Source organism: Corapipo altera, unplaced genomic scaffold (genome assembly GCF_003945725.1).
Source record: "Corapipo altera isolate COAL_440 unplaced genomic scaffold, ASM394572v1 45, whole genome shotgun sequence".
NCBI classification, from domain to species: domain Eukaryota; kingdom Metazoa; phylum Chordata; class Aves; order Passeriformes; family Pipridae; genus Corapipo; species Corapipo altera.
Window position 1 is genome coordinate 11622588 of NW_020884877.1, and position 26735 is coordinate 11649322.

The following is a 26735-nucleotide window of genomic DNA, read 5'->3' on the forward strand; positions in this document are numbered from 1 at the left end:
TACTGTCTCTGGAATGGCCTCGTAGAACATTGAGTGATAAAGCATCACGTTTAAATATTCTTCACTTTGATGCTTTCTATGCAGGTTTTGATGATCATCCTTTAAGGTTTTTCAGTTTCTAGTCCTCTGAGAGATTCTAGGTGAAGAGATACTTGAAAGGGCAGTCTAATTTTTTTTTTTGTCTATGTCACATTGTCTGGAGCTCCACTTTCGCTATAGTGTAAATGAGGTCAGATCCCAACCTGCTATTCAAATAGTACATGGACTCTGGACTCTGAGTGCCCCTGGGATTTAGGATATATTGTTGTGCCATTCTTTTGCTATATTGGGATATATATTTCATGGGAAATATGTATATGTGTTATATTTCATCAGATTTCTTGTTACTTTTTTCCATCAGTCTGGCAGTATTTTATGATGAGGAAACCTTACTAACCACTTCACATGTCATTGTAAACAAGGCTATACAGAAAGTGGAGTACATTCAGTAAGTGGAAGTTACTGTTACAGAACAGTTCTGTTATCACATAGGAAGGAAACTGAGTATATCAAATGGCAGAATGTGCCTTTTTCTTTAACAAAGCCATACAAATATACTTATCAGTATGTTTCAAAATACTTCCCTTGCATAATAAGCACTGATGTCTTATCCACACAGGTACTAAAACTGAAGTAGAAAGAGTTTAAAATGACAGCAAAGTAGGATTTCAGTGTTTAATGTGTTTACTGCGACTGCCTCCATGGTAGTGAACATTTTATGAGGAGAAAGAATGCTTTATAAAGAACTTTCCAGTTTCTTTACATTTGATTTTATCACATTATCAAATATCGGTGTAGGAGATTGTGAGGAATATGCTACTAGACCAATTAGTGCAAAATCATTTAAGTAAGGATTTTGTCAATCGGTGAAATCACATTTTTTCCTGTGTTCTTAGTATCAAATGTGATCTAAAAACTGTTTCATATAACATGCCGAATAAGTTAATTGTGATCAGACCCTTGAGCTGTAGGTATCTTCTATTTAAGAAACAACTTAAGCTGTCTATCAGTGTGTGCCAGTTTGCAGGAAATAAGGATCGAATAAGAGTGTTATAGCAAGACAAGACAAAATGTAATTACTGCCTTAAAATTGCCCTCTTCCCACCACTGACCCAGACTGCCTCATAATCAAATTCTGCTATAGGAGGTTATTAAATATCCTGATTGTGATTTCTTATTTATTCCTGACATGATACAATTTTTCCCTGCTTAAGGAGTTATCTCCCTCTGACTTTTTTTTTATACTGGCAGCATGTGACCTGTCCACTGGTCTCCACTGGCAATACATCTCACTAGCTGAACGAGAAGGTTTTTAGGTTAATATAGCTTTCACATAGTGAAAACTAGTGTTTCAACCCTCACGGGAAGTTTGGTTGCAAAACTGGGTGGATCACTAGGGAAATCCATAAAGTTTCTTCCCTGTTTGGAAGGACTGGTAATGTAGCAAGACACCTACGATAAGCTTATAGCAACTATTACACCTGGAAGTTACTCAGGATAGGAAACTTGTCCCCTTTGCTTTCACTCATCTGCAAGGAATCGTTCTTTTACTGTTTATAACTATAAACCGATTTGAAGTTAACATGTAAGAGAACATTTAATGGTATGGTTTGCATATGTTTTCTCATAGCACTATTGGCCATTATTAAGGTACTTGTGTGTTGCATGTCAGCAGGATTAAAAGGAAAGCAATTTGCAGTAACATTAACCAAGCTGAATGTAAAATCTCTGTCTCATTCAGGAAATGTGTTTAGTAAGAACAGCAGAAGACTCCGCTTTTGCTTCTGCTGATTGATTGCAGTCACTTTATTCACCCTTACAGCGAGAATGTTGTTAAACACTCTGTGTGTGTCTGTGTGCATATTATGCTGCATTTTTCTGACATACATTTAAACACACTGCTCAGAAGAAAAAATGAGTATTAATGAATACTTATCTTTGTTATGTAGTTGCATGCTAACAATATAAAGAACGTGTTCTATAGAACACATTTTATACATAATTCTAAAACTGTGAAATAATTGTCTTCAGCAGCACTAAGGTGTAAGCATCAACTTGTAGCTTTTTTTTCAAGTATTCAGCCTGTCAAAGTTTCCCTAAAAATTTGACTTTAGTTTCCTTACATTTTCCTTCTTAGGTTTTATTCATCCACAGCAGCCCAAACGTGTATTAATACGGAACCAGAAATGTTATTTTTCTGTTCCCATGGGCTGTCTTTTGTAGTGGCCAGAATTGTGACTTTATGGTGGAAGCCACTTTGGTATTCCATGTATTTTGAAGTAAAATGCTCTTTAATGACATATGGCCCTTTTGCAATGGCTGATATAAGGTAAGGCTCAACCAGTTGCTTGTCTCCTACCTGTTTATATGTACTGAGCAGGCTGTGATACAATTTACATGATAGCAAAGAGCAGTGGGGCAAGAAGAATCTGTCTCCAATCTGAATTGAGTACAAAGGCTCTTTTCCTCCTTCCTGTATTCATTCCACCCTATACCATGCACTCCTGAGTATGGTACATGAGACCTTATGTTTATGATCTCATTTGGAGGAATGACATCCTCTTTTTAAGCTGCCTACGAGTGATGATAGCTTCCCAGTGTGGCAGCTGCTGAGTTTGCACCTCATCAGGCAAGACCATTTGCCTTCCGTGTGTTCAGCCAAACTTGTGTTCTCGATTCCTTTGAAGACAAATTTTTGGTTTAGTACTGGAGTATGGAAATGTGACCAGAGGAGGCACACCCAGTTTTAATTTACTGTAAGCGCACAGAAGAGTCATGTGAATTTTTCTCAAGGACGAAGAGCATTGAAATTGCTTGATTCTCAGCGTAAAAAGATTTCAGGGTATAATGTTCTTAATTGTTTTTAGAAAGGGGAAATTGAACTTCAAGATGCTCAAAAGGAAGTAAACCTTTTAAGTGATTCTAAAACACTGGGGTGCTTTAAAAAATAATTTCACTGTAACTTGGAATTTTAATTGCCTGCCCCTTTCTCTTGTTGTCATGGTACTTTCATCCTCTCTGTTCTCCTGAAAGAGAATGTTGTTATTGCTGTTTATTTTAAGAAATCCACTGGAATTTTTCCTGCAGTACAGCAAAATTTCAGGGGTGAATATGTTTTAATATGCTGTATTATTAATATTTTTTATATCTCTGTAATTAAAATAATGAAGTTTTAATGACTGCTCTCCTATAAACCCAGACTTCTGCATTTCTGGCCTAAGAAGCTGAGGGTAATCAATGCCAGGTGCAGCTAGAATATTGCTGCAACCCCACAATATATTTTTTTTAACATTATTCAAATTAGATTCTACACTCATAATTCTGTTGTTTCCTTTATTGCTCTTTTAAAGCAAATGGTTCTTTTTTACAATTGTTATCTCCTGGCTATTAATTCAGCAGTTATTTTGGATTATGGCACTCCTGATAAATTTAGGAATGTAAAACCTCATAAATACATAAAAGTTTCAGACTGACATGGGAAGAAATTGGTTTTGACTTGCTTTATTAATATCCTGTTGTTCAGTTTGCAGTAAGTTTGGAATATATTGTTATTTCTCCAGTGTTTGACAAATGGAAAAACAATTTTAGTTGAGCAACTGCTTCAGGTGTTTTCTCTTGAATTGTAACAGGCTGGTAACAGTGTTGGTTTCCAGTAAAAAATTGCAAGGAAAAGATCCATTTTCCTTTAAGATGCTAAAAAAGTGAAAATTTTTATTAGACCCCACTTCAAAGTTAATGAAAATGCAGCAGTAGATTTGTAAAGATAGTTTTGATAAAACAATTTCAAGAAGGTCTGCTGACAATCCAGTGCTTCTGTTTTAGAATTTTTGTTATTTAAACTTTTCACTAAGGAAGAAAAACTATAAGGTGTAAAAATGTGTTTCTTCCCTCAAAGACATTTTATAGAGAGTCTATTTTTATGCAATGAGTGTATTCATAGACTAAATATTATTGTGCATCTTGAGTATCCCCCACAGCTCTGAAGAATAACTGAATGATAAAAGTCACAATTTTTGTAAGCCTGCTGAAGTTCTGGACAGCACAGTCTCCGGGTCAGCTTTCCTGCTTCACACCTTACCATATTTTCTTTCTTTCTTTACCTCAGAAGCATATACATAGTTTTTCAGACAAATCTTAAAAGAGTATTAAGGTGTAACTCCTGTTAGGATCATCTAGAAGTATTTCAGATTTTTCAGTAATTCTTAAAAAAAAAGATGCTGAACTGATTCAACCGGGATAATTATGCTAGCAGACGAAGAAGTGTGCGGTTAACAGAACTGACATCTCTGCCTGCATGCTCCAGTGGTTCTTCAGCTGTGTCCTGGGATGACACTTGACTTGCTGGGTTTGTTGTATTTCCTATATCAGTTAAACACACTGGTATAGTGCCATGACTTTTTGTGGTACTGGCATGCTTTACTGGGTACTGAACTAAAAAGACTTTTCTTCTAGCTAGCAAATAAGTTAAACCCACGATGTTAATACTATTTTATGACAGGCTTACACCATCTTCTCTTGTGTAGTGTAGCTAAAGCATCTTAATTTCTGCATAAAGTAATTATTGAAATGGCACTTTCTCTTCAGCCAGAAGAAGCTTTTTACATGTCAGCAATTGTTGTACTTAGGGTGCACTATTTCAAAACACAAGTTTTCAAGAAGGAAGCCATAAGATGGTCACGCAGATTCTGTAACTGTGAAGGTGAACTTAGAGTTGCATGAACTAATTGATATTTTATGCAAGTGAGTAGCTGAATGTGCCATACCAGCTGAGTCCATGTGATTTTAACTAATTCAGCATTGTCCAGCTCATAGCCTGTGGGCTGGATCTAGTGCCTTTGTGAGGCTTCTACCTGACCCATCACCTTCTCACTGTGGGAGACAGGGAACAGATGCTCCTTCAGCAAATGCATCCTCCTCCACCTGCCCTCTCTAGGGAGATGAATGGCAAGTCTGAAGGGGTGTAAAGAAGGGCAAGGAAGCCCGTGAGGGTTGTCAGCACCTCTGCCTGGCTCACGCAGGTGCTGTATGCATTAGCCAGTCCGGCACACTTGTCTGTGTGTTTGTGTGTTCATGAGAAGCTCGTTCCTCTCTTACAAACAGAATAAAAGTCCCTGTTACATAGACAGCAAAATGTAAGGCTTTTGCTGTTGCTATATTGACTTACTACATAATCAGCATGTTGAAAATTCTTTCATTTTACTTTGGAAAGTACTTTTTGCTACAAGTATTTTGTATTGCTCTTCTTTTGGTTCTGTGTACGTGTAGTGAAGAGTATAAAGCAAAGGGCACTTGTATACTTATGGTTGTAAAGACATTTGGATGAAGAAATTCTGCAGAGCAGTATATTTGCTTTGCAACTCTAAATGGTAGCAATTAAAATTCCCAGCTGCTGGCTGTCCAGATGTTTCTTGCATTACAGCACTGTAATTTGCATTGGAATATATTGTGTTACTGCAGTAGCTGTAAAGTGGTCAGCTTTCAGTCTAAACCCTGTGTCTGGGCTCCAGTTGTGATGGTGAACATATTTTCTGCTCATACCAGGTTCTTCTCCTTCCCACTCTTTCCACACTCTGTTAGCTTGACACGTTTGTATTTCTCAAATGAAGACTTTTACTGCTCAGCATTTGAATCAAGCAGATCTGACAGGTCAGAACTGATGTACGGATTGTTTCTTGTAAGAGTGACACGGAAAAAAAGACCGAAGTTTTGAATCGGAAATTTCCCTTTGGCATTTTCAGGCAGCAAACATCCCTCTGGTGTCAGAGCTTGGCATTGACAATATCCATTTTGATGACTTCTCACTTGATGTGGATGCCATGATTACTGCAGCCCTGCGGATGTTCATGGAACTTGGAATGGTTCAGAAATTTAAAATTGACTACGAGGTAACCATCTGCGCTGCAGATATCTGCTGCTTTTGTTCTGGCACTGCTCTGTCCATTTGTACACATTTAGTAGCCCTGATACAAATTGTACTTTTAATTTCAGACGCTGTGTAGGTGGCTTTTGACGGTTAGGAAGAATTATCGGATGGTTTTGTATCACAACTGGAGGCATGCTTTCAATGTCTGCCAGCTAATGTTTGCCATGTTAACCGTAAGTATCCAGCTCCAGACGCAATCCCGTAAGAGCTTTTACTGCCGCATTGCCTTACGTGTCTAAACATTTTCCAGCATTCAGTTCTTTTCTGGTTATTATGCTACTCATTTCCAATAGCAAAGCACACAGGACTTGTTCAACTTAAGGCATCGCATATTTGGCAAAACCCTATAGTGTTTTAGTGACAGTGGTATCATAAGCACATTAAAGTGACTGAAAACAGATGGCATTCTTGGAGTGAGCTTGTTATTATACATCTTGATCTTACAAAATGTTTTCCTTTTGGAACCCTTTGATTTGACATTTATTTCAGACTCTTAAATTGGAAAGTACAAAACCAAGGAAGATTAGAATCCCAAAGTATTTATGATGTTGATATTTATTACCTCCTTATCCAGCTTCATCTAAATAGTTGTAGAAGGTATTGCCTAAAAGCATTTCAAAGTTAACTTCCAACACAGTGATCTAAGTGAATCTCATGTCTCCACTGGACACCATTAACGCTTAGGGGTTTTATTAACATGTATCTCCGTCAGTACCTGTAGCTCCTTTCAGCATACAAGTAAATTCTGTTGAAAGTACCGCTGCTAGTATACTAGAACAAGTATAATTGCTCTCTCCCTACCCTACAGCAATGTCACTGTGTGAAATAACCCATGCTTGGCTAGTTAATTCTTGTAAATGCATCAGTAAAAACCTCAGTGATCATGGATGTTTAATATTCTGGTTAATATGGTGAAAGAGAAGCAACATGTCTGTGAGCACAAAACACCTTTTTGCTGTACTTTACATTTTGGGTTTGCCTTATTTTCCGATAAAAATTCAAGTTTTTAAAATTTTTTTCTTCATGTTCAGTTTTAATGCCTAATCTATTGTGAACATTAACTTGGCCATATTTGTAGCATTTGTGCAAGTATTTATCTGGGATGTTTTGTGCTTGCTCCCTAATTTTTTTTCCATGAATAACTGTGTTCTTGTTGCTGACTGGTCTCTGCAGTGCACTTAGGATTTGAACTCTGTGGAGAGGGAAACTCCACAGCCTGTGCCATTCCCAGCACAGATCAGTGCACTGTTACATGGATTTGAGTCAGTCAGTGGCCTTTTTCCTACTCACAAGGCACAACTGTCCTGTGTGTGGGTTCCTGGCTGCCCTCCTCTGTTTGGCATTGTCTGTGTGCCAGAACTTTGTCGGGCAAGAAAAAAACCAAGTCTGACGTCCCCTAGCAGGTAGATGTTGGTCTAGTGCTTGGTCCAAACCCGTCTGTGTGGCTTTGTTTCTGTGAGTGCTTATGGAGGTGTAGCAAAGCTGTAGCGTACACCACGAGACAAAGGAAACGGAGACGTTCAGCAAGGGAGAACGGTCACCTCTTCTTCTGGGCGCGGGGCTGTTCAGCTGAGCAGAACTAACGTTGTTTCAACAGCCACTTTCTGACGCTCTCTAATGAAATCTGGTCGGAAGGCACGGGTGTCGGTTGGTTTTAGAGTTCTGTAAATTTGACATGCACCTTTTTTTTTTTCAGTTTTAGAAAAATGAAAAGCGTTTTACTCTGATGAGTACGGCAAAGGCGGGCAGCGCCGTTCGGTGTGAGTTACAGTAATCTCTCTGCCAGGCGCTGCCCGGGGTGAGGAGCCTCCCCAGCCTCACCGGTGAGACCCCTAGGTGGAGCTCCAAGGCCAGGTTTGCGGCAGGCTGCTCTTTCGCTAGGAAACGCGCGCTCTCACCAGGCATCTCCATCTCGCCTAGAGGTGTCCGCATTGGCAGCCAGCAGGGAGAGAGCGCATCCCTGCTGCTCCAGCAGCCTGCCAGGCTTCCACTATAAACTGCTTTGATTGTGGGTCTCCCAGCATAATTTCAGGATCCTTTTAGCAGTCAGCACAGGGATGCAACTGTATGTGGGATGTGATCTGGCATTTTCAAGCCCAGTTCATTTCATTGCCCTCACTCCTGGTAATAAACTGAGCAATTCAGATGCATGTGCTCACAACACTGGACTAGCCACACATCCCACCCCGCTTTGCTCTGGCTCTGGCTGAGGACAGAATAAGTTCAGGTGTGTGTTCTGTTTGGTCTGACTGATCTTGTGAAAAAAAAAAAAAGACACAAAAGAGAGTCAAGAGACCAGTAACAGCACAAGGCTTGCTCCTACTGCATTTGTCTTGGGGATACCGTCCGAGTTAGTATGTGTCTTCTTTTTTCGCTGTAAAAAAGGGAAAATACGTTGACAAGCCCTTTAAAGGGCTTTAGAGGCCACCTCTTATGGTCAAGAAAGCACTGCTTTGTGCAGTTATTGCACCTTATTTCTGATGTCTCCATGAGAGTCAGCAATATAGACTGCACCACAAATATAATCCAACAGGTCTATTTAGGGCATATTCAGGTAGAATTTACCATAGCATAGTACTGTCTAATCTGTAATGCAGTAGCCTCTAGTGGCCCGACCATACTCTTACTGAATGTAGAAGGAAAATTCAGCTGGGTTGAACAAGCCAAACAGCAGAAATCTAAGAAAGAGTAAACCAGTTGTTTCACTCCTACTGAACTCAGCCTTTTGCATATCTAAAGTATGTTCCTACGTATTTTATCTCTCCTGAACAATTATAAGCACAGTTCTGCAAGCCATAGTTCTATATTTCAAAAGTCCAAATATTCTGAAGACAAGCACTGCATCAAGGCTGCTCCCACAATTTAAGACATTGCATGAGAGTAAACCACAGGATCAAGCCCAAGCTTTGTTATCAATGCCTTTACCAGCACAGTTCACATTGATACTTATTTCAAAGGGTGAAAATGAACAAGTAAGCAATACAAAATTAAAATCCCATCTGGTGTGCTAATAACAAAACATATAGATGTGGGGCAAGGTATAATGAATGCAATTCATTTCCTCACATGAAAGAATGACCTCCATAACTCACTGGAGACTGTGCCACTCATGAGTTATGGGTCATTCCTTTTCTGGTGAAAATAAATTTTACTGCACCATCGTCTATAGCCATGTTTTTTTTTTCTCTGTGTGTAAATTCAGAAAATGGGGAAATGTAATCCCCTGTTTTCTTTCATTATGTTCAAAGAAGATATCCCCTTACTGTAACATTGTTTTAAATTAAATGTTTTTTTACTAAGTGACATATGCTATATTTCTTTCATATATTCAATGACTAGACTTTACATTAAATAAAATGTGGCATTTATTTTTGAGATATTGCTACTGTTAATAAATTCCTTAATCAGCTTTCCTGCATTTGCAATACAGATTGAATCCTTGAATTTAATCAAAGCTTGTGTTATGCTAAAGAATATTTATTACAACATCAATTTTATATTATAGAACTTCTTTTTTAAGTTGTTTTAACTTAGCTATGAATATTTTTTCTAGACTGAAATGACATATGGCATGTCATCAGTTAAAAACCTATTTTTCAATCCCCTTTTAAGATAGACCTTTATTACTGTTTGTTATACAAGAGCAATGTTTAAAAAAATAAAAAGATAAACTACTATTTTTTAGAGAATTTCCTCTGCCTGGGTACGTGTTAATGAAACTAAAAAAAAAAGCAATGCCGCTAGAAATCAGGAGAATCTCTTTCCTAATATTCAAGTTATTCTGTACACCAGTAGATTCTACACAAAATTAATCTTTTTTCCTCATACTTCATCATCTTTTCTGATGTGTAAACTTCAAGCAATTATAAAGCTTTTGTAGCACTTTTGTCCTTTTTGTTCTGCACTTCCTCAATTCCCACTGAAATGCATTCCTGAGCACCTGGGGGAGCTTGGCTCCCTGTCCTGCCTAAGTATTAACTGCAGCTACATTTCAGACTATCTAAACAGAGGGTACTTGGATTTGAATGTGCATTTCTTTAAGCAGAATTCGTGGTCTTTGGGATGAATAGAAGAGTTTTCAGAGTATTGCTGGAATTGACTGGCATTTCTGAGTGGATTTTAAGTTCCTACCATGGAAGGACAACAAGTCTCACTGTATCACATAAACCCTTTTCTTGCCAGTGGGTGAAATTATGCCCCAACGAAAATCAGTGGTATTTGGGATTTCTCAGATGGTGTTAGTGTTCAGCCTTGATTTGGTACTCCAATATAAATATATTTTATATTTCTTGAATATAATTTCCTTTCATACTGACTAGGTCATATGGCTAACTGAAAAGTGTCTTTGGAGACTGGCACTGTGGAAAGACAAGTGTTATGATTTTCCAACTCAGCCAGTACTTTGTGCAGGCAATATGCCCTTCTGCTTCTGAAGAGTTGAAGAACCAGGTTGTTTCTGCCATGGGTAAGATGCACAGCACCAACAGGGTAGTGTCCTGCACAGGCTCTAGCACCTCCTCCAGAAAGGATCTGTTCAGGATGCATGAGGTTAGCAATACCAATAGTGTTTCCTTTCTGACATGAGTCAGTGCAGGCAGGAAAACTGCTATGGCAGGTATCCATGAGGAGAAGTATAGTGGCAAAAAAATGTTTCTAGAATCAGCTCCCCCATTCACACAGACATGTCTGATCTGCTTGTAGGCAATTTCATTACATCTGTTTTCAAAAATCTCTCCCAAATTCAAGTGGGTATCTGCAGCAGAAAAAAAACCATTTGAGACATTTCCTCTTTAAATCATGCCACTTCTTTTCATTGTCCCAGGTAAAAAAAAATCTTTTAATAGTTCGTAACAGTTTCATAGAGTATATTGTATGTGGGTTCTTTTATAGGTCTTCTGATTTAATGTCTCAGCTATCTCAGACAGTGGGGATTGACCTAGGTGGTCATCTCAGAATTAAAGAAATCTTACTACGTACTTCTCAGAACAAGAATTTCAAAATGGAATCAGTTTAGTTTGGGGTTTTTTTATTTCTCTGATCAGAAAATCCAGTTACTATCTTAGTCTGCAGTTACTGATGTTTGTTTTCAGCTCTTTTTGCCTTCAGTGCCTTCTGGGTAGCAGAGAAATGGCATGCTGAAAATGCAACAGAGATAATAACAGATCACTCCAAGGACGTTATCTATTCTGCTAACCATCTAACATACAGCAGGGAATAGAATATGACAATAAAGCATTTATCTTCTCCTTACTGAAACGTTCATGGTATCAAAACAAAGTTGACTGTTGCTCGATGGACTAACATTACTTATCCCTTTTGCTACTGATAGTTACAGCTGCTATTTTTTTTTCTGCTCTCAGACTGCAGGATTCCAGGAGATTCTAAGTGAAATTGAAATTTTAGCTTTGATTGTGGGATGCTTATGTCACGACCTTGACCACAGGGGAACCAACAATGCCTTCCAAGCCAAGTAAGCTTTCTAATTCTTACTATTTTAATTTGGTTTTCTTCCATGGGAGAGCAAAAGGTGACCAGGATAAAGAATGAAGCATTAATTTCAAGCCTCCTAGGCCAAGGCCAAGTATTCTTATTCCTGTATGCAGTGAGGGACAATCCATCTTTATCATTCTCTGTTCCTTTAGGTAATTGCTGGCCTGTCCTTTGTAGCAGGCTGTTGAACTGACACCACATATTAAAATGTGGTGCCAAAACTTGATGTTCCTTTCAGGCTCAGCTATTATTGATTCTGGTATTCAACCCAGGAAACATCTAAATTGTCTATCTGGGTTGTTCTTACTGACTGGAATGCATGATATTGAGTAAAACCTTGTTCCCTTATTGAGAAGAAAAGAAAAGAAATAAAAGTGAAATAATGCTTTCACAAAAACTTTCACACCAGTATAAGCAAGCATACATAAAGTAATTCCTAGCTTATGAAGTATGATTCATACTTCAATGATGTGATATCTTACTCTACAGACTGTTTTCAACTCTGAAAATGAATTTTATTTTATTCAAAGTTCTTATGACCTGACTTAGCAGCCCTGACTTGCGTGTATTTTTACTGTCCATGCTGCTGCTATCAGGCACAGTGAAGTAGAAGCAGGTTTGAGGAAGTTTTGAGGGTAGTACTTCTTACTGTGGTAGTAAGGAAACTCCTTTGACCATGGTCAAATTAATTCCAAAATCAGTGTTCCCTGAGAACAGGCAGGACAACAGAAAATGTCCCCTGGCAACATCCTGTGAAATAAAGCTGTCAGACAGAGAGACTCCTTCAAATCCCATGTGGTTTTCTTCACTCCTTAGATCCTCTACAATCAGCATATGTCCTGCAGATCCCAGTGTGCATTTGCAGCTTTTTCTGTTCTGCTTTACTGCTAATCCTCCAGTGTGATGGGGTAGTGGTCAAATGGTTGTCCAAAGATATTTGACAGATAGCATAATGCTTCATTAGCCTATTTTGTCCTACCTTTTGCAGAAATACTCTGCTGCAATGTGTGTATGTACACGCATTTTGGGGGGCAAGTTGCCTCAGTGAACATCACTCAAACTGATGTTTCTGATGTTCGCTAAGCTGCCATTTCCTGAGGTATTGGTGTTGCCATACAATCTCAATGAAACAATGACACTGTCTGGATCTTCAATCACCATAGCAAGGAAAATCAATTGCAGTGCTCAAAAGACAGAGCTCATGGTGCAAAGGTTACCAAGCACTGCTAGATGCCTTTTTGCAGCGGAGACTTGAAGAGAATCAAAATAGACGAGACAAATGGGAAGGAAGCTCAGCTGATTGATGTTTATGTTCCTAATTTACGAGACCTAAAATTTACATCTTAGCCATTTTAGGCTCTGATTAAGTTAACCAATTTTCCACTATAACATTACACAACAGCATCATTTGTGCAGAGGGATGGCTCAGTTAAAGGTGTAGGGTTTCAGCGCTAGGCTGCTATCCCTTATACTTGTTGTTTGACAATAGAGTACAAAGAGGAGGCTACCATTTTATGACTCCATAAAGAAACTGCTGAAGACATTTAATGAAAGACAAACATTACCACACATGCATAAAACATCCCTGAAAACAGAAGCTGTAGTTTTCATAACAGCAACTATGATTTATTCCTCTAACCTGACATAAATTAAGGCATCACTTTTTCCTGTTTTATCTTCAGTATTCGTTACTGCTGTTCTGTATGATGAAAGTTCAAGAGGTATATGATGGAGGCAATATCACAGTTGTTTGAAATGGCTCTGTTATATATCTCAGCATCACATTCTCTAGGGACAATGTTTCCTGGACATCCTTCTCTCTAATATAGCTGCTTCTGATAATTAAGTATCAGTATGGTGCAGTTTTATAGCATATGCTCCTAGGAGACTTCCTGTCTCTAGCATAATCTCTTATTCTCATTTCTTTGGAAAGAAAACCCATCTTGTTGCTTTAGGCTGGATCCCAAAAGTGTGAACAGCAACTATTCTGACAATCCAGTCCCTTTCTCTGCACCTCCCAATGATTCACAATTTTGTAATTGTATTCTATAGATTTTAATCCTTAGAAAAACTTAGAAATTAGAAAACCCACCTGCTCTGTGCATTTTTAATCTGATTTTGGTTTAGACAATAAACATGATGAGAAAATACATTCTGAAGCAATGCTAAACTTTGCTTTTATATTCACTGCTCTCACTTGTGGTTTTTTGTTTACCTTAGTATTTTTTTAAATGTGTGATTTTACATACTGACAGGACCTCAGTGCATTTGTAGTTAGTTTTTTGTTGTTGTGTTTTGGGGATTTATTTTAAGAGTTTCTAATTGCCCATCGTAAGCCATTGTGTTTATATCTATTAAGGATTAAAAAAACAAAGTAGTGGAAGAGCAAATCCTAGCTCAAGGACTTTGCTATGTGTCTTTACTGTGCAATGGTGCACCTCTGCTGTTGCTGAGGCACTTTGAAAGTTGCATTACAAAATCTCTTGTAGTTCAAGAAAAATTGTTAATCAGCTGATGATATTTAGCAAAGTCTGGAACATAAATGCTTTGCATCTGGCTTTCAATTAGTATTTTTGATCTTGTCAACTCAGGTGTGGTTGCTGAAATGGAGGTGAAGTGTGGCTACGTGCTTTTGTTACTAAATTGTTTCTGAAACCTGCTTCGTAAGCAGATGAGCAGTATTTGTTGACTCCCCATGTTCTGTTTCAGGAGTGGATCAGCCTTAGCTCAGCTCTATGGCACCTCTGCTACCTTGGAGCATCACCATTTCAATCATGCTGTCATGATTCTCCAAAGTGAGGTACAAAAGCATTACTATTAATCTCACCGTTAGCTGTTGGGCAGTTTCAGCAGGAGAAAGGAAATACCACACACGGTACCTTTTTAATGTCCTCTCCTTGAGGAATTATTTATTGGTTACCACAAAGGTCACAACTAGCACAAAATTAAACAACTACAAATGCTGATCATAGAGCCCAGAGATTATATTTGTCTCAATCAGCGAGGGGCAAGGAGAACATATCCTAATAATACTGTCAGCTTTTCTCAGTCTTCTTACATATATCCTGCTCGATGGTTTATAGGTAGCTGAAACAACACTTACCTTTCCCCACAGGTATCATATTCAGAATATCACAGTCATCCTTTACTGCACCAATTTAATTTCTTTGACAGTCTTCTGTAATCAGTATTTTTGTGATGGTTTTTCATATTTTTAATAAATTATTTTTAAAAATTAATATCACTAATATCATGCTGTACAAAGTACAGCAATTGCTTTGCAGATACATGTGAAGACAGTTATTGCCTGGAATATCTTGTGTGTAACAGTATCTACAGCAGGTACTACCCCAGAGATGCAGTGAAAAAAGGAGAAGGATGGACATGCAGTCCTTACAAACCAGTGGATTTACACAGCTAGGTTGTTACAAAATGCATTCAGTAAATATAAAACCAAAATTTGTTGTTCGTGCAGCACAATTGGAGACCATGTGCTGATCTGCAGTAACTTCTGAAGAGCATCTGGGAATGCCCTGTGATCACTGACAAATGGGAGCAGGCCGATGGCTTTACCTCTGTGTACACTGCCAGAGAGATTTGTCATGGGACTGTGGCTTTAAAGTTCAGTTTCTTGACATTATATTTAAAAAGTAAACATAGGAAAGGAGAGCACCAGCATGAGATTTAAACAGCTCAATTTGTTTAGCCTAGGCTAGCTTATCTAAAAGGTGATATTAGGAATTAAATGGCTCCTTATAATACCAGGGAAAGGTGTAAGAAAAAGCAGCATTTGAATGATAAACAGACTAGTTAAGAATAGGAAAAAAGGATAGGTTTTTTGGATTTGTTCGGTTGTTTTTTTTTTTCCCTAAACTAGTGACTCTGTTTAGCCTCTGGAATAAGTTTTTCTGGAAAACGGTGAGTTCTCTAGTTCCTGAAATCTTCACCGTAATTGAATGTCTCAAACTCAAGGCATGGACAATTCTGTGTCAGTCTAGATGCTTTTCTTTTCCAGCTTAAAAATCAATAAATTTATGAAACAAAAAAATTTTTAGACTCTAGTCCAGCTTCTTCAGAGATGTGAAGTATTACTTGAAATGCAAGTCCTCACCTTTGGTCATTCAGAGAGCTTCTTTTCCAGTTCTTCATTTCTAGTCCAGAAAATTAATCCTACAGGATTTTTGTCCAGTTGATACTGTTTGCTAATGGAACACAACAGCGCTTAGTTTGGAACAAATTCAGATGTGGATCCCCCAATCTACTTAAAGATACACCATCTTGCGCCAGCTGAGCAGCCAGTCTCTCTCAAACAAGCTGAAATGTTCTAGTCTGGTTTTGCTGACTACAAGGAAACATAGTATGTTGTATTATTTCTTCAGATTTTTGGCATGTTGGACAAAGGAGGTATTTATCCCTTACTTTCGACATGTTAACCTCAATATAGTGATCTTGGGCTTAGTAGTGACATGGTTTTCTAGACAATAAAACAGGTCAGAAAGGCAATAGATATTAGAGAATAACAGACAACTTGGTAAATTACCCCTGTTGTAAGAACTCTTTTTCTGGTACATTTTGTTTTACTTTCTTCTAAGTACTTTGATTGTGATTTTTTTTTTCATAAATAAGCTTTAAATTCTCAAAGCCTCAATATCTAGCTGAAAAGAAATAATTTTATGCATGGTAAATTATTTTTTCAGTCCAACAGTTAGCTGCTCTAATAAAAAAATGCCATCTCTACCTCTGGACCTTATGTCATATATGTCCTCATACCATCATGGTTATAGCAGTCCTGTTACTGGAAAATTCTTGGGTTTAAGAGCATTTTAATCTTCCTAGGCAGTAGATGGCAGTGCATACTGAATGTGGGCACTACAGGACTAAATACCACCAAAATAAGACTGTTTAGCAAGAACTTCAACATTTCTATAGGTGATTAGAAAAAAAAAGAACAAACAACCTGTAGTTCTTTTATTTATGTTAATATAGTTATATGTGACTATTGTCACAAAGATAATTTCTTAAGCTTACATTTAGAATTTTCCATTAATTTTGTTTTCTTTCAGCTTATTTTTTCTGGGATTTCATAGTGGAATTACAGTGTCTCTGTCCCTCTTGTTTTCAGAAATTCGCTTACAAAAGGACCTTCCTGCTCTTAAAAAGCAGTGTAAAATAATTTCTTTCCTATCATTCTGGCCATAGAGCACCTTTCAAATTCTTAATCTACAATTCCTTAAAAAGGCACCAATTGGACCCACAAAGGGTGTTTAAACTGCATATAAATATGTGGTTCTTTAGCCTGTGTAGGCAATGGCTGTAAGACAAGGCAGTAATGGGCAGAGTGAGCAAATGGGCTGTTTTGAATGAAAAACTGATTTAGTGTCCTTGACTGCTCTTACAGCAGCTTATGTGCCTGCAAGCAGCAGTGCAGATAAATCTATTAGGAGCACAACTCAAAAGCTCCAATGCACAGCTCCCCAAAACATTTAATAAGACGAAAGATTGAGATGTATCCATAGTTTTCCCCCATAAACTGAGTCTGTGCAGGGTCAGAGCAAAGAGTAAATCTTTACTCAAGAGGCTATAATTTCAGCAGAGTTTAGAAAAACATACCAGGTGCTGGATTACAATCATCAGCTCTTCCACCTCAATGTAATCTCAGCAGTATTATTATTATTTTGTTGTAGTTTTGCCATGAATCAGAAAAGGCTTGTGTTACAGAGAAACAGTAGACTAAAGAGTTAGAAAACCTTTTCAAAACCTATATTGATTGCCAGTCTTTTACCTCTTTTATCTCTTTCATTATAGGGTCACAACATCTTTGCTAACTTGTCCTCTAAGGACTACAGTGACCTTATGCAGCTTCTAAAGCAATCGATATTGGCAACAGACCTCACTCTGTATTTTGAGTAAGTATTGGCATTTCTTGTATTTGACAAATGAAAATTCAGAGAACTTATTCTAATGACCTATTAAATACCAATAAGGGTATATAATATGGGAAATTAGTGTTTAGCTACGGTTGAAGAGCTTTAGTTTAATACTTAGTGTATCTTAGGCTAATAGAAATATCTCAACTGTCCAAGTAAGTTTTGCTTTAACATGTAACATGTCTGTATCCACCAAAAGCAAGTGAAATCCTACACTTGTACTTCAAAGCACTCCCAGGAGTCAGTTACAGCTCAGTCCTTTAATTCTTCTGTCCCTTCTGTGATCATTTCTTCAGGCATGTAGAAAATCAACATCTGAGAATTCATTTCCACCATTTTAGTGTTTCTAAACATGTATGTTAAGAAATATTGTATTTAGTTACAGATCCAGTTGCAGAGGTAACAAAAGCATATACTTTGCTTCTTTGAAGACAAATTATGCCAATTTGCATCACATGATGAGAATAGGTCTTAAAAAGCTGCAGTGAAGTACAAAAGCATCTCTCTCATCCAGTTTTCTTCCTTTTCCCTGTTTTCAAATCAAATCTGTAAGCAGATTTCAAGTTGGCGCTACTTTATGTTTTTCAAATACTGGTAATTATTACCAACCTCTTCCCAGTGAGAATGTTTGGGAGCATGCATGGTGTTGGAAGGGTTGTGGTGTCACCATCACACTGCATTTCTGACATCCCCCTCTCTGGCACATGCCTGCACCTGACTTAGAGGAAGAAGTGCTGTCTGATGTGCAGTTTCAGTGTACTACCTTTGCAGTCTTGACAATAATTCATCCTTGGGAATTTTCATAGAATCACAGAATATTTTGAGTTGGAAGGGACCCACAAGGATCATCAGTTCCAACTCTTAAGTGAATGGCCCATAAAGGGATCAAACCCACAACCTTGGCGTTATTAGCACCATGCTCCAAACAACTGAGCTAATCTCAGGGTCATTTTTATTTGATGTCCACTGGGATCCTATCCCATACAGTTCTGGGTATCATTTAGTAATGTTTTTCTTAGGGTGGTATACCTGGATCCTGCTCCTTTTATGTGCTGGTGGATGACACCAAACCAAGTTTCCAGAGAACTTCAGGCAAAGTCTTTATTCTGAAATTGTTCAAGTATCTATATGAACGTTGTATCCTTAACTGTTAAATGTAAAAATACTACTTGGGATGCTGCAGTGTTTGCTTTGTCTGTTTTTCTCAGTGTTTGGTTCCTGTGCCAAGGGCTGTTTCTAAACACTGCTGGCAGTAGACACACTGATACTCTTTGTTTCCTGCAAGTCTATTCCCCGAGAAGTATTCTTAAGAAAGAATTTTAGCAAGTACTTTTATTATAAATAACTTCTAAACATAAGTCTGTGAAGGAATTTCTGCTTGCTGACATGAATATCTTGAGCAGGACAAAGCAGTGCTTTCAAGCACTCTTTTTGAAGCTGTCTGTTAGGACTGCCTGTTATCTGTGAGGCTGGTATGACATGATTTGCTGACAGCTTCAAATGAAGTGGGCAGAAGTGGTGGGCTGAGGGCAATTGCATGAGGTTCAATGAGGCGAAGTGCCATGTCCTGCACTTGGGTCACAACAGCCCCGGGCAGCACCACAGACTGGGGTAAGAGTAGCTGGAGAGCTGCTCAGCAGAAAGAGACTTGGGGGTGTTGGTTGACAGCCAGCTGAACATGATCCAGCAGTGTGCCCAGGTGGCCAAGAAGGCCAGTGGCATCTTTGCCTGTATCAATAATAGTGTGGCCAGCAAGACTAGGAAAGTGATTGTCCCTCTGTACTCGACACTGGTGTGGCCACGCCTTGAGTACTGTGTTCTGTTTTGGGCTTCTCACTAAAAGAAAGACATTGAGGTGCTGGAGCATGTCCAGAGAATGGCACCAGAGCTGGTGAAAAGTCTAGAAAACATGTCTTATGAGCAATGAGAGGCTGAGGGAGTTTAGTCTGGAGAAGGCTCAGGAAGGACCTCATTATTCCCTATAACTACTCAAAAGGAGGTTTTAGAGACATGAGGGTCAGTTTTTCTGCTGTATTTCAAGTGAAAGGATGAGAGGACATGGTCTAAAGTTGCACCAGAGGAGGTTCAGATTATCTATTAGAAAAAATTTTTTCTCTGGAAGATTGGTTAGACATTGAAATAAGTTGTCCAGGGAGGTGGTGGTGTCACCATCCCTGAGAGCGTTCAGGAGATGTCTTGATGTTGCACTTGGGGAGTCTTGCAGTGATTATGGTGGTGCTATGTTGACAGTTGGACTAGATGATCTTGAAGGTCTCTTCCAACCTTGATGATTCTGTGAGATACAAGGACCACAGGGATGTGCCAGTACAGGTTCTCCTGTCTCACCACAAATAACAAATGCTGCAGAAATGTTTTGTGCTGTCAAGGAACAGATGAGTGGCAGGGACTGAGAGGACAGCTGCCCTGGTACAGCTCCATGTGTTCCCCCTGGCCAAGATCCTGCAGCCCTTGGAAGAGCCAGGGAGGGCCCGTGACAGTGCCTTGGGATGGAACCCTGTTCAGAGCTAGACGTTATGGAGCTCTCTTCCCTGACTGCCTCAGGTTGAAAACCTACATGATCAAGTTGTCTTTCTAGCTTTAATACAGAAAAATAACGTCCAAAAGGGTCATAAGCCAAGTTTCAAGATTATTCTTCCTTACTTGCATAATTTATTTTTATATGCTACATGAATCAAAAGACTTTTAGCAAATGAGGCCTCTTTACTTAAAACCCTGCAGACAAGTTATTTTTTCCTCTTGTGTTATTATGATTTATTAATAAGGTGGTAGTTATGCTACTTTACTTCCGAAAGTGCCTGAAAATCTCTCTCTGGAAACATTGGTGGTTTATGCTTCTTAAAGCCAACCAATGTGAACAGATGTTTCTACACAAGTACCTAGCTTGTTTTTTCAGTTTGCTACATCTTCAATATTTTTGTAGAGAAGGATATTCTCATATTGGTATTCTTAAAATGCCTAAACCTAATGATCACAAACTCCAGCTAGCAGAACAGCAACAAAACTCCAGGCAGAGCAAGGCATTATGACCTTCTTAAGGCACTACTTTTATACAAACAAACAAAAAGATAACTTTCAGTGAAAGATCAGTTGGAAAATATACTTGATTTTAGTAAATAATTCTAGATAATGATGCTTGTAGATAATAGAACAAGCAAAAGCATGGAACCAAAATGAAGTTTATGGAAATTCACTCAAATGATATCTTGAACTGCTGGGTGTAGAGCAACTGGATTTGTCATATGTAGCAAGACAACCTTCCCTTCCAGACAAAACACAACCAGAGTCAATGTTACTCAAAGACACTGTGAAATTGTTATAGTTCAGTTTATTTCTGAAGTCCTGATGTATTATATTTACTTATTAATAGCAAATCTCGTAATTTTGGATACCAGTCATAAGAAACCTGTAGGAAACACTAAATAGTTTCATTATACATGGCTGTTTTTCTCAGGTTGGCTCCTTGCTACAGTAGAAATTCTCTGTGGAGTTAGACTACTACTTCTGTATCCATTTAAATGGATTTCAAAGAAAATTCTTAAAGTTTTCAGCTTAACATACAGCCTTGAGACTCACATTTTCAGTTACCGTTTATGGATCTCTACCTTTTAAATTTGAATATTGGAGGTTTCTGGGATGTCATTTTCCTGAGATCTCAGTTTTAAACATTCTTTCCTAATTTTTATCCAGTAACCTATTAATTTCTCAGAATATCCAATACTTCAAAATGAAATAATTTCCAAATTTTACGTTGTTAGACTGGGCACTGAAATACAAGATGCAAAAATATACTGCTCGCTCTCTTAATAGACTGTGTAGTTGATGATGCTCAGCGTAGCATTGTTCCGCTCAGGGTTAGACTGGTTTGAGGTTTATGTGACAACTATGCTTGGTCATTAAAATTTTCATTGTTGAAATATTTATTTCCTTAGGGACTACAATGCATGAGGCTTTATGTGAGAGAATTGAGTTTTGTTTTCTTCATATGTGTGACTTTGCATTGTCCTAGAAAATTTTGTAACATGAAACTCTTTCACATCTTACTTCGTGAAGCATAAGGGATTAGATATCATCATGCAGTCCTTGTATCTCCCTGTTCTAGCTCCTGTCATGAAATCAATTATAGAAAGACCCTATAGTAGAAGTGACTGGTCAAATAACCACAACAGTCAGGGACAAGAATAATGCAACGTACTCCACATAACATTCTGTCCACTCATCAGAGGTAGTGTTCCTGGAACTGTGAATCTCTTTTTATGCAAAACATGTACTGGGTGCCATCAGGCTGTGCTTTCATTAATCACTGTTCAAACTTTCAATCTAGTTTAAGTAAATGTAGAAAATACAAGACTTTGCAAACTCTCTCCTGTTGAGGAATCTTAACTACAGTTCCATTTGGCAGAGACAGCCCAGTCTCATATGAGATGGGACATTGGACTGTCACTCAGAACACAGGTATTTACTTTCCAACTTTGATGCTCATATGCTGTGTCATTGTGGACAAGGTGCTCTAAGTGTTTGTGTCTCAACTACCACTGTATCTTGGGCAGGATCTATTACATAGTCACACTGCATGCAGGAAGAGCTGCTTGGAGACTCAGTGCCATAAAAGATTATAGACTATAGTGAGTCAGAATTTTGATTCTTAAGGGCAACAATCAGGTATTAACATGTTCTGTCCATTTCACATTTTGTCCATCTTTGAAGATCCAGGGCAGATATTCCAGAAGACAAAGCGTGGGACGAGGCAGGGAGATGTAGTTTCTAGTCAATGAGAACTACTAACTCAAGACAGCTGCAGCTTGTGTGTGTCTCTGTTCTTTTCTGTGTGCTGGAAAAAGACTGGAGTTGCATGTCCCTGAAAAACCCTTCAGGATATAGAAGTAAAAACCATTTTGCAAGGACAAATAAAGAGAAGCATGTGTATATTTCAATGGTGCTTCTATTGTCTGTCTGTCCATTGCTGTAGGTGAACATTTCATGCTTCCATGGAAGACTGAGCATTTCAGTGCCATTAATTTCCTTATCTGTGGAGACCATAAATACAATATTGCTTTTACTAGGCAACTCTGACATTGATAACAGACATTTATAGAACATGTTCGGAAATTAGTATGTTTCGCTTAAATGGACTGTCAGTGTAATGACTTTAACAATAATACATGAGGTGCAGTGATTTTGTCTCATAAAGAGAACTGTGTTCCTACTGCAGTGCTGCTCTGGAAGTGTCTTGTTTCTTTCTCTGATAATCTGTTTTTTTGCAGGAGAAGGACCGAGTTTTTTGAACTTGTCAGTAGAGGTGGTTATGATTGGAATATAAAAAACCACCGAGAAATATTTCGGTGAGCACTATTATTTCTTGCTTTCTGATAATTTCAACGTGTAGCCATATTTGTTGGAGGAATTTCATACATTGTGGAGTTAAGGCTTAGAATAACAAGAGAAGGTACCTTGTTTTAAAAATATGATCCATGAAATTAAATATATGGTATGATTTCTAAATACTGGCAAACAGCTGCAATTAATTGGCATGACTTCACCTTCTGCATTCCTATTTCTGCCTTCACACTCTGTCATATTTTCTTCCCTTTCTCGCAGCCTCACCAGTTACTGTTCAGCCCTTCTGCTCTTTTTCCAGAAAGCATCAATATTCAGCCTTAGGACACAAGGATCTTTCTTGTCCATTTCCCCGCTCCCTCCTCCTCTCAGCTGTTTTCTTTCACTGGCCATGCTTTTCTCTGCTCTTCCAGTCTGTACCTGAGAATTTGCATATACACAGTACTCTTCTAGCCCTCAAGAATGCCCTGAATGTGCATCCTATTGAAAACCTCAGACTTTGTGGATAGTTTAAGTACATAATGCTTTTTAGACAATAAAATGTGTGTATCTGTCTATGCATGCCTAATTATGTCTCATTTCATCTGAAATTTCATTAAAATTCTGCTTTGTTTTGGTCTTTTGACCAAAATATTGGCCATTTTCTATTTTCCATACCATTTCACCCACTCCTAATTTTAGATTCAGACAATATATTTGATGCTTCATTTTCAGTGCCCTTGTTCTTCATTTAAACTTTCTTAGACTTTTATCTGCATCATGTACTGTACATAAACGCTTTCTACAGCTGAATGGTTTCTTTCTCCTAATGCATATAAAACATGGTTGTAGCTAGGTATTAAACTACAGTGAAACCATATACCTCATAGTAAATCTTAAATTTTTATTGTAGATGAGCAGTAGAAACTGCTTAAACAGTGTCTGGAATGCCTCTTGTGATTATAGGCTCTCTTGCTACAGCAGTCACTTACAAATAGGCATATAAATTAATCCAGTTGTAGGTGTTATTATGTAATAATACCCTTACTTATATCATGCGAAGCACATGCTTTCTAATATATTATAGGTATTAATGTAAGTAGTGTTAGAAGTATTGCAAAATTAGCAGTTACTCCCTTGCAATATCATTTCTTTTCTAGTGTGCAATGCACAATACCAAAATTCATCATCTTATGACCTGCAACACATTAGACTTCCGAGGCACAATTGTGATGTAAAAGCCATGCTGATGGCTGAGATTTCAAACATCATTCTTTTCTGGAGGAAAAGAAGGTGCCAGGGCTGACATTTTATATACGTATTATTTATTTATGCATCCAGAGCACAGTTGTTTAGAAATCCAACAAAGGTTGATTCAGCTTGTATTGTTCATTTCTGTTTTTCAGATCAATGCTAATGACAGCCTGTGACCTTGGAGCTGTGACCAAACCGTGGGAGATTTCAAGACAGGCAAGTCATGATTAATAGCAGGGCTGAGAGGAGGCGGGACTGGCAGGACAATATTCCCAGGGCCCTGGCTTACAAGGGACCAAAACTGGAATCAATTTACAGTGGTATTAGTGCTATAAAAAAAATAGCAGGGGGTTTCTGCAAAAAATGGTTTATTGCATAATCTTTACCTGTACACATGCTGGTGTGTACATCTGGCTTTACAGCATCTCCTCTTATTAACCTTTCAAATCCATATCCAAAAATGGATGGATTAAACAGAAAAGTCGTTACCCACACGTAGCTGTGCTTACTTGTTTTATTCCAAAGTTTTCCTTAACAGTGACAGAATCTTCCCTAAATCAAAATACCAACAGATGAGCTACAAACTGCAATTAACATAAAACTTCAGTACATATGATAAATGTGTTCATTTTCTTAACAAATGTTGAAAAAACTGCTAGTATAGAGCTTTTTTTTAGCCTCCTCTACTTAGAAACAAAGAAATAAAAATTCATGGTTCTGCTATTGAGTAGGCTCTTTAGCAATATACAAAAACAGGGGTCCAGCATTGGCAAGCAAGTGCAATATAAGAAAGCAACATGTTCCAGAAGTCTCATCCTTTGCTCCAGTATTTTCCCCTCTTCTTGGCATCCTCCCTTACCCAGCATCCATCCTTAATATTTCCAGTATCCATGCTAATCATTCTCTGTCCTTTACTGAGGTCCAGAAAGAAGGCAGACTGTGTCAGGTTCTGGAGGGATATACAGCATCAAGAAGCAGATAGAAAATATACCAGTTCAGCTGGGTATGGGTACACAGCTGGAGGGAGTTTGGTGTAATAGCAAAGTAATAGTTATAAAGATGGGCTGAAAAAGAGTAAGCTAGACCAGGTAACTACTGATGCAGGAGCAGCCAGACTTCTTGGAGAAGGATGAGGAAGTAACAGAAGCTGAAAGGGATCTACAAAAGTTACATACACATCAACTAAGTAAAAAAAAACATTTATGGGGGGAGGGCTTAGCTCAACTTGCAGTTTTGTCAGGTGAGTCTTTTTTTGCTTTTATAAGCAGACCGTGACAACAATTCTTCTAAGGCTGTTGCTCTACTTGGCCAGAATAATGGCCACCTCATATGGAAATCAGGAAGGCTGCTTATATCTTGCAGTGGGAAAACAAGTCACAAGATTTTTCAGTGCCACCTGGCCACAGCTGCAGTGCATGCAATCCCTCCTCATTTTTCCTCCTTAACCCTTCTGCATTTTCTTTGACAGCCAAAATATCAGGTAGGGGCTGCTTTCCGTGTTGTCAGTCTTCGTGCTGCAGTGCTGAATTAGTGCTGAAGTCTCTGGAAAACTGGGGTTTTTTATGCTTATCACTTTTGAGGTCTGTGGATGAAAATTCCCCTGCAGCCTAGCGTACAGGTTTACTTTGTATTGAAAAATCCAGCCTGGGATTGATTGAAACATTACCTGGTTGAGCAGAGGTGCTACTAAGTCCACAGAGGCAAGACAGGAAATAGTTGGACCTCAACTGTGCCAAAAGGGAAAAAAAACATGAAAAGCGAGGGAGAAAGAGATTAAAATACGTGAATCAAAGGGAATAAAAGCCACATGTAGGAAGGAAAATTCAGGAAGAAAAGATCAAAATAGATAAAAGAAGAGGGAAAGGGACATAAGGAGAACAGGATCAGAATAGCACTGAGACACAGGCATGATACTATGTTTTGATTATTTTTATACAATACACTTGGCAAACCCTTAATTGCTGCTAAGTTGTTAAATTATTCCTCTATCTGGAATATTGATCCAGAGTTTTATTAATGCAGTGGGATTACATACATTATAAAGTTCCAAACTATGTTAGCCTGGCTCAAGATTTAAGAGTATTTTATAACATCACTTCACCTACTTCCAATTTATTTTGGTACTCTTATTTCAACTATAACAATCTTAGGATTTGGGAATGTTACCTACCATGCAGTTGCTAGAGCAAGAAATTTTGAGATTTTTGAAGTGCAGGTTCTCTGCTTAGTTTACCCTCTCATGGCTTGGCTTTATGAAATATTATTTCCTGACTTAAAAACAATACGCAGGCATGACAGGAGCTTTAGGATCTGAATGCCATCTTCAGTAGATTAGTTTCCAGTTTTTTTGCATCTCAAATATTGCACATGCTTACCTTCAAAGCCCCACACGTGACAAGAGTACAGTACTATATCAGAATTACTCACTGTTTGACTTCCTAAAATTCCTCTTGTTTCCATAACCAAATTTGTTTTTAAATCTCGTCTTCTCCTAAGAAGCACAAGTCTCTGCTGTGAATAGAACATCTTCATTCACAAAAGTCAGAAAGACACATTCCAACTTCCAACCTGCCAGTTCTTGATTTTAAATCAATATTATCATCACAGTCTGAGTTTATATTTAGATATCCAGATCCTATAGCGATAACAGTCACAGGGGAAAAAGCCCCTTTATGAATTCACATTAGTTTAAGATAACAGAGGGTATTGGTTAATTAAGTTTCTTTGATAAGCGAAGTTGTGTGTAGAGGGCAATGGCCTGTAAATAC

General features: G+C 38.2%; 1 protein-coding gene across 2 annotated transcripts in view; it reads left to right on the forward strand.

Moving 5' to 3' along the window:
- The window catches only part of PDE11A (phosphodiesterase 11A), a 127362-nt gene that overhangs the window by 79042 nt on the left and 21585 nt on the right, over window positions 1-26735 (forward strand). For both annotated transcript variants that reach the window (XM_027637449.1, XM_027637450.1), the window contains exons 11-17: window positions 5778-5924; window positions 6028-6135; window positions 11323-11432; window positions 14162-14252; window positions 17258-17358; window positions 22662-22739; window positions 24120-24183. In XM_027637449.1, coding sequence (XP_027493250.1) covers window positions 5778-5924; window positions 6028-6135; window positions 11323-11432; window positions 14162-14252; window positions 17258-17358; window positions 22662-22739; window positions 24120-24183 — 699 coding nt within the window. The remainder of the gene's footprint in view (window positions 1-5777; window positions 5925-6027; window positions 6136-11322; window positions 11433-14161; window positions 14253-17257; window positions 17359-22661; window positions 22740-24119; window positions 24184-26735) is intronic.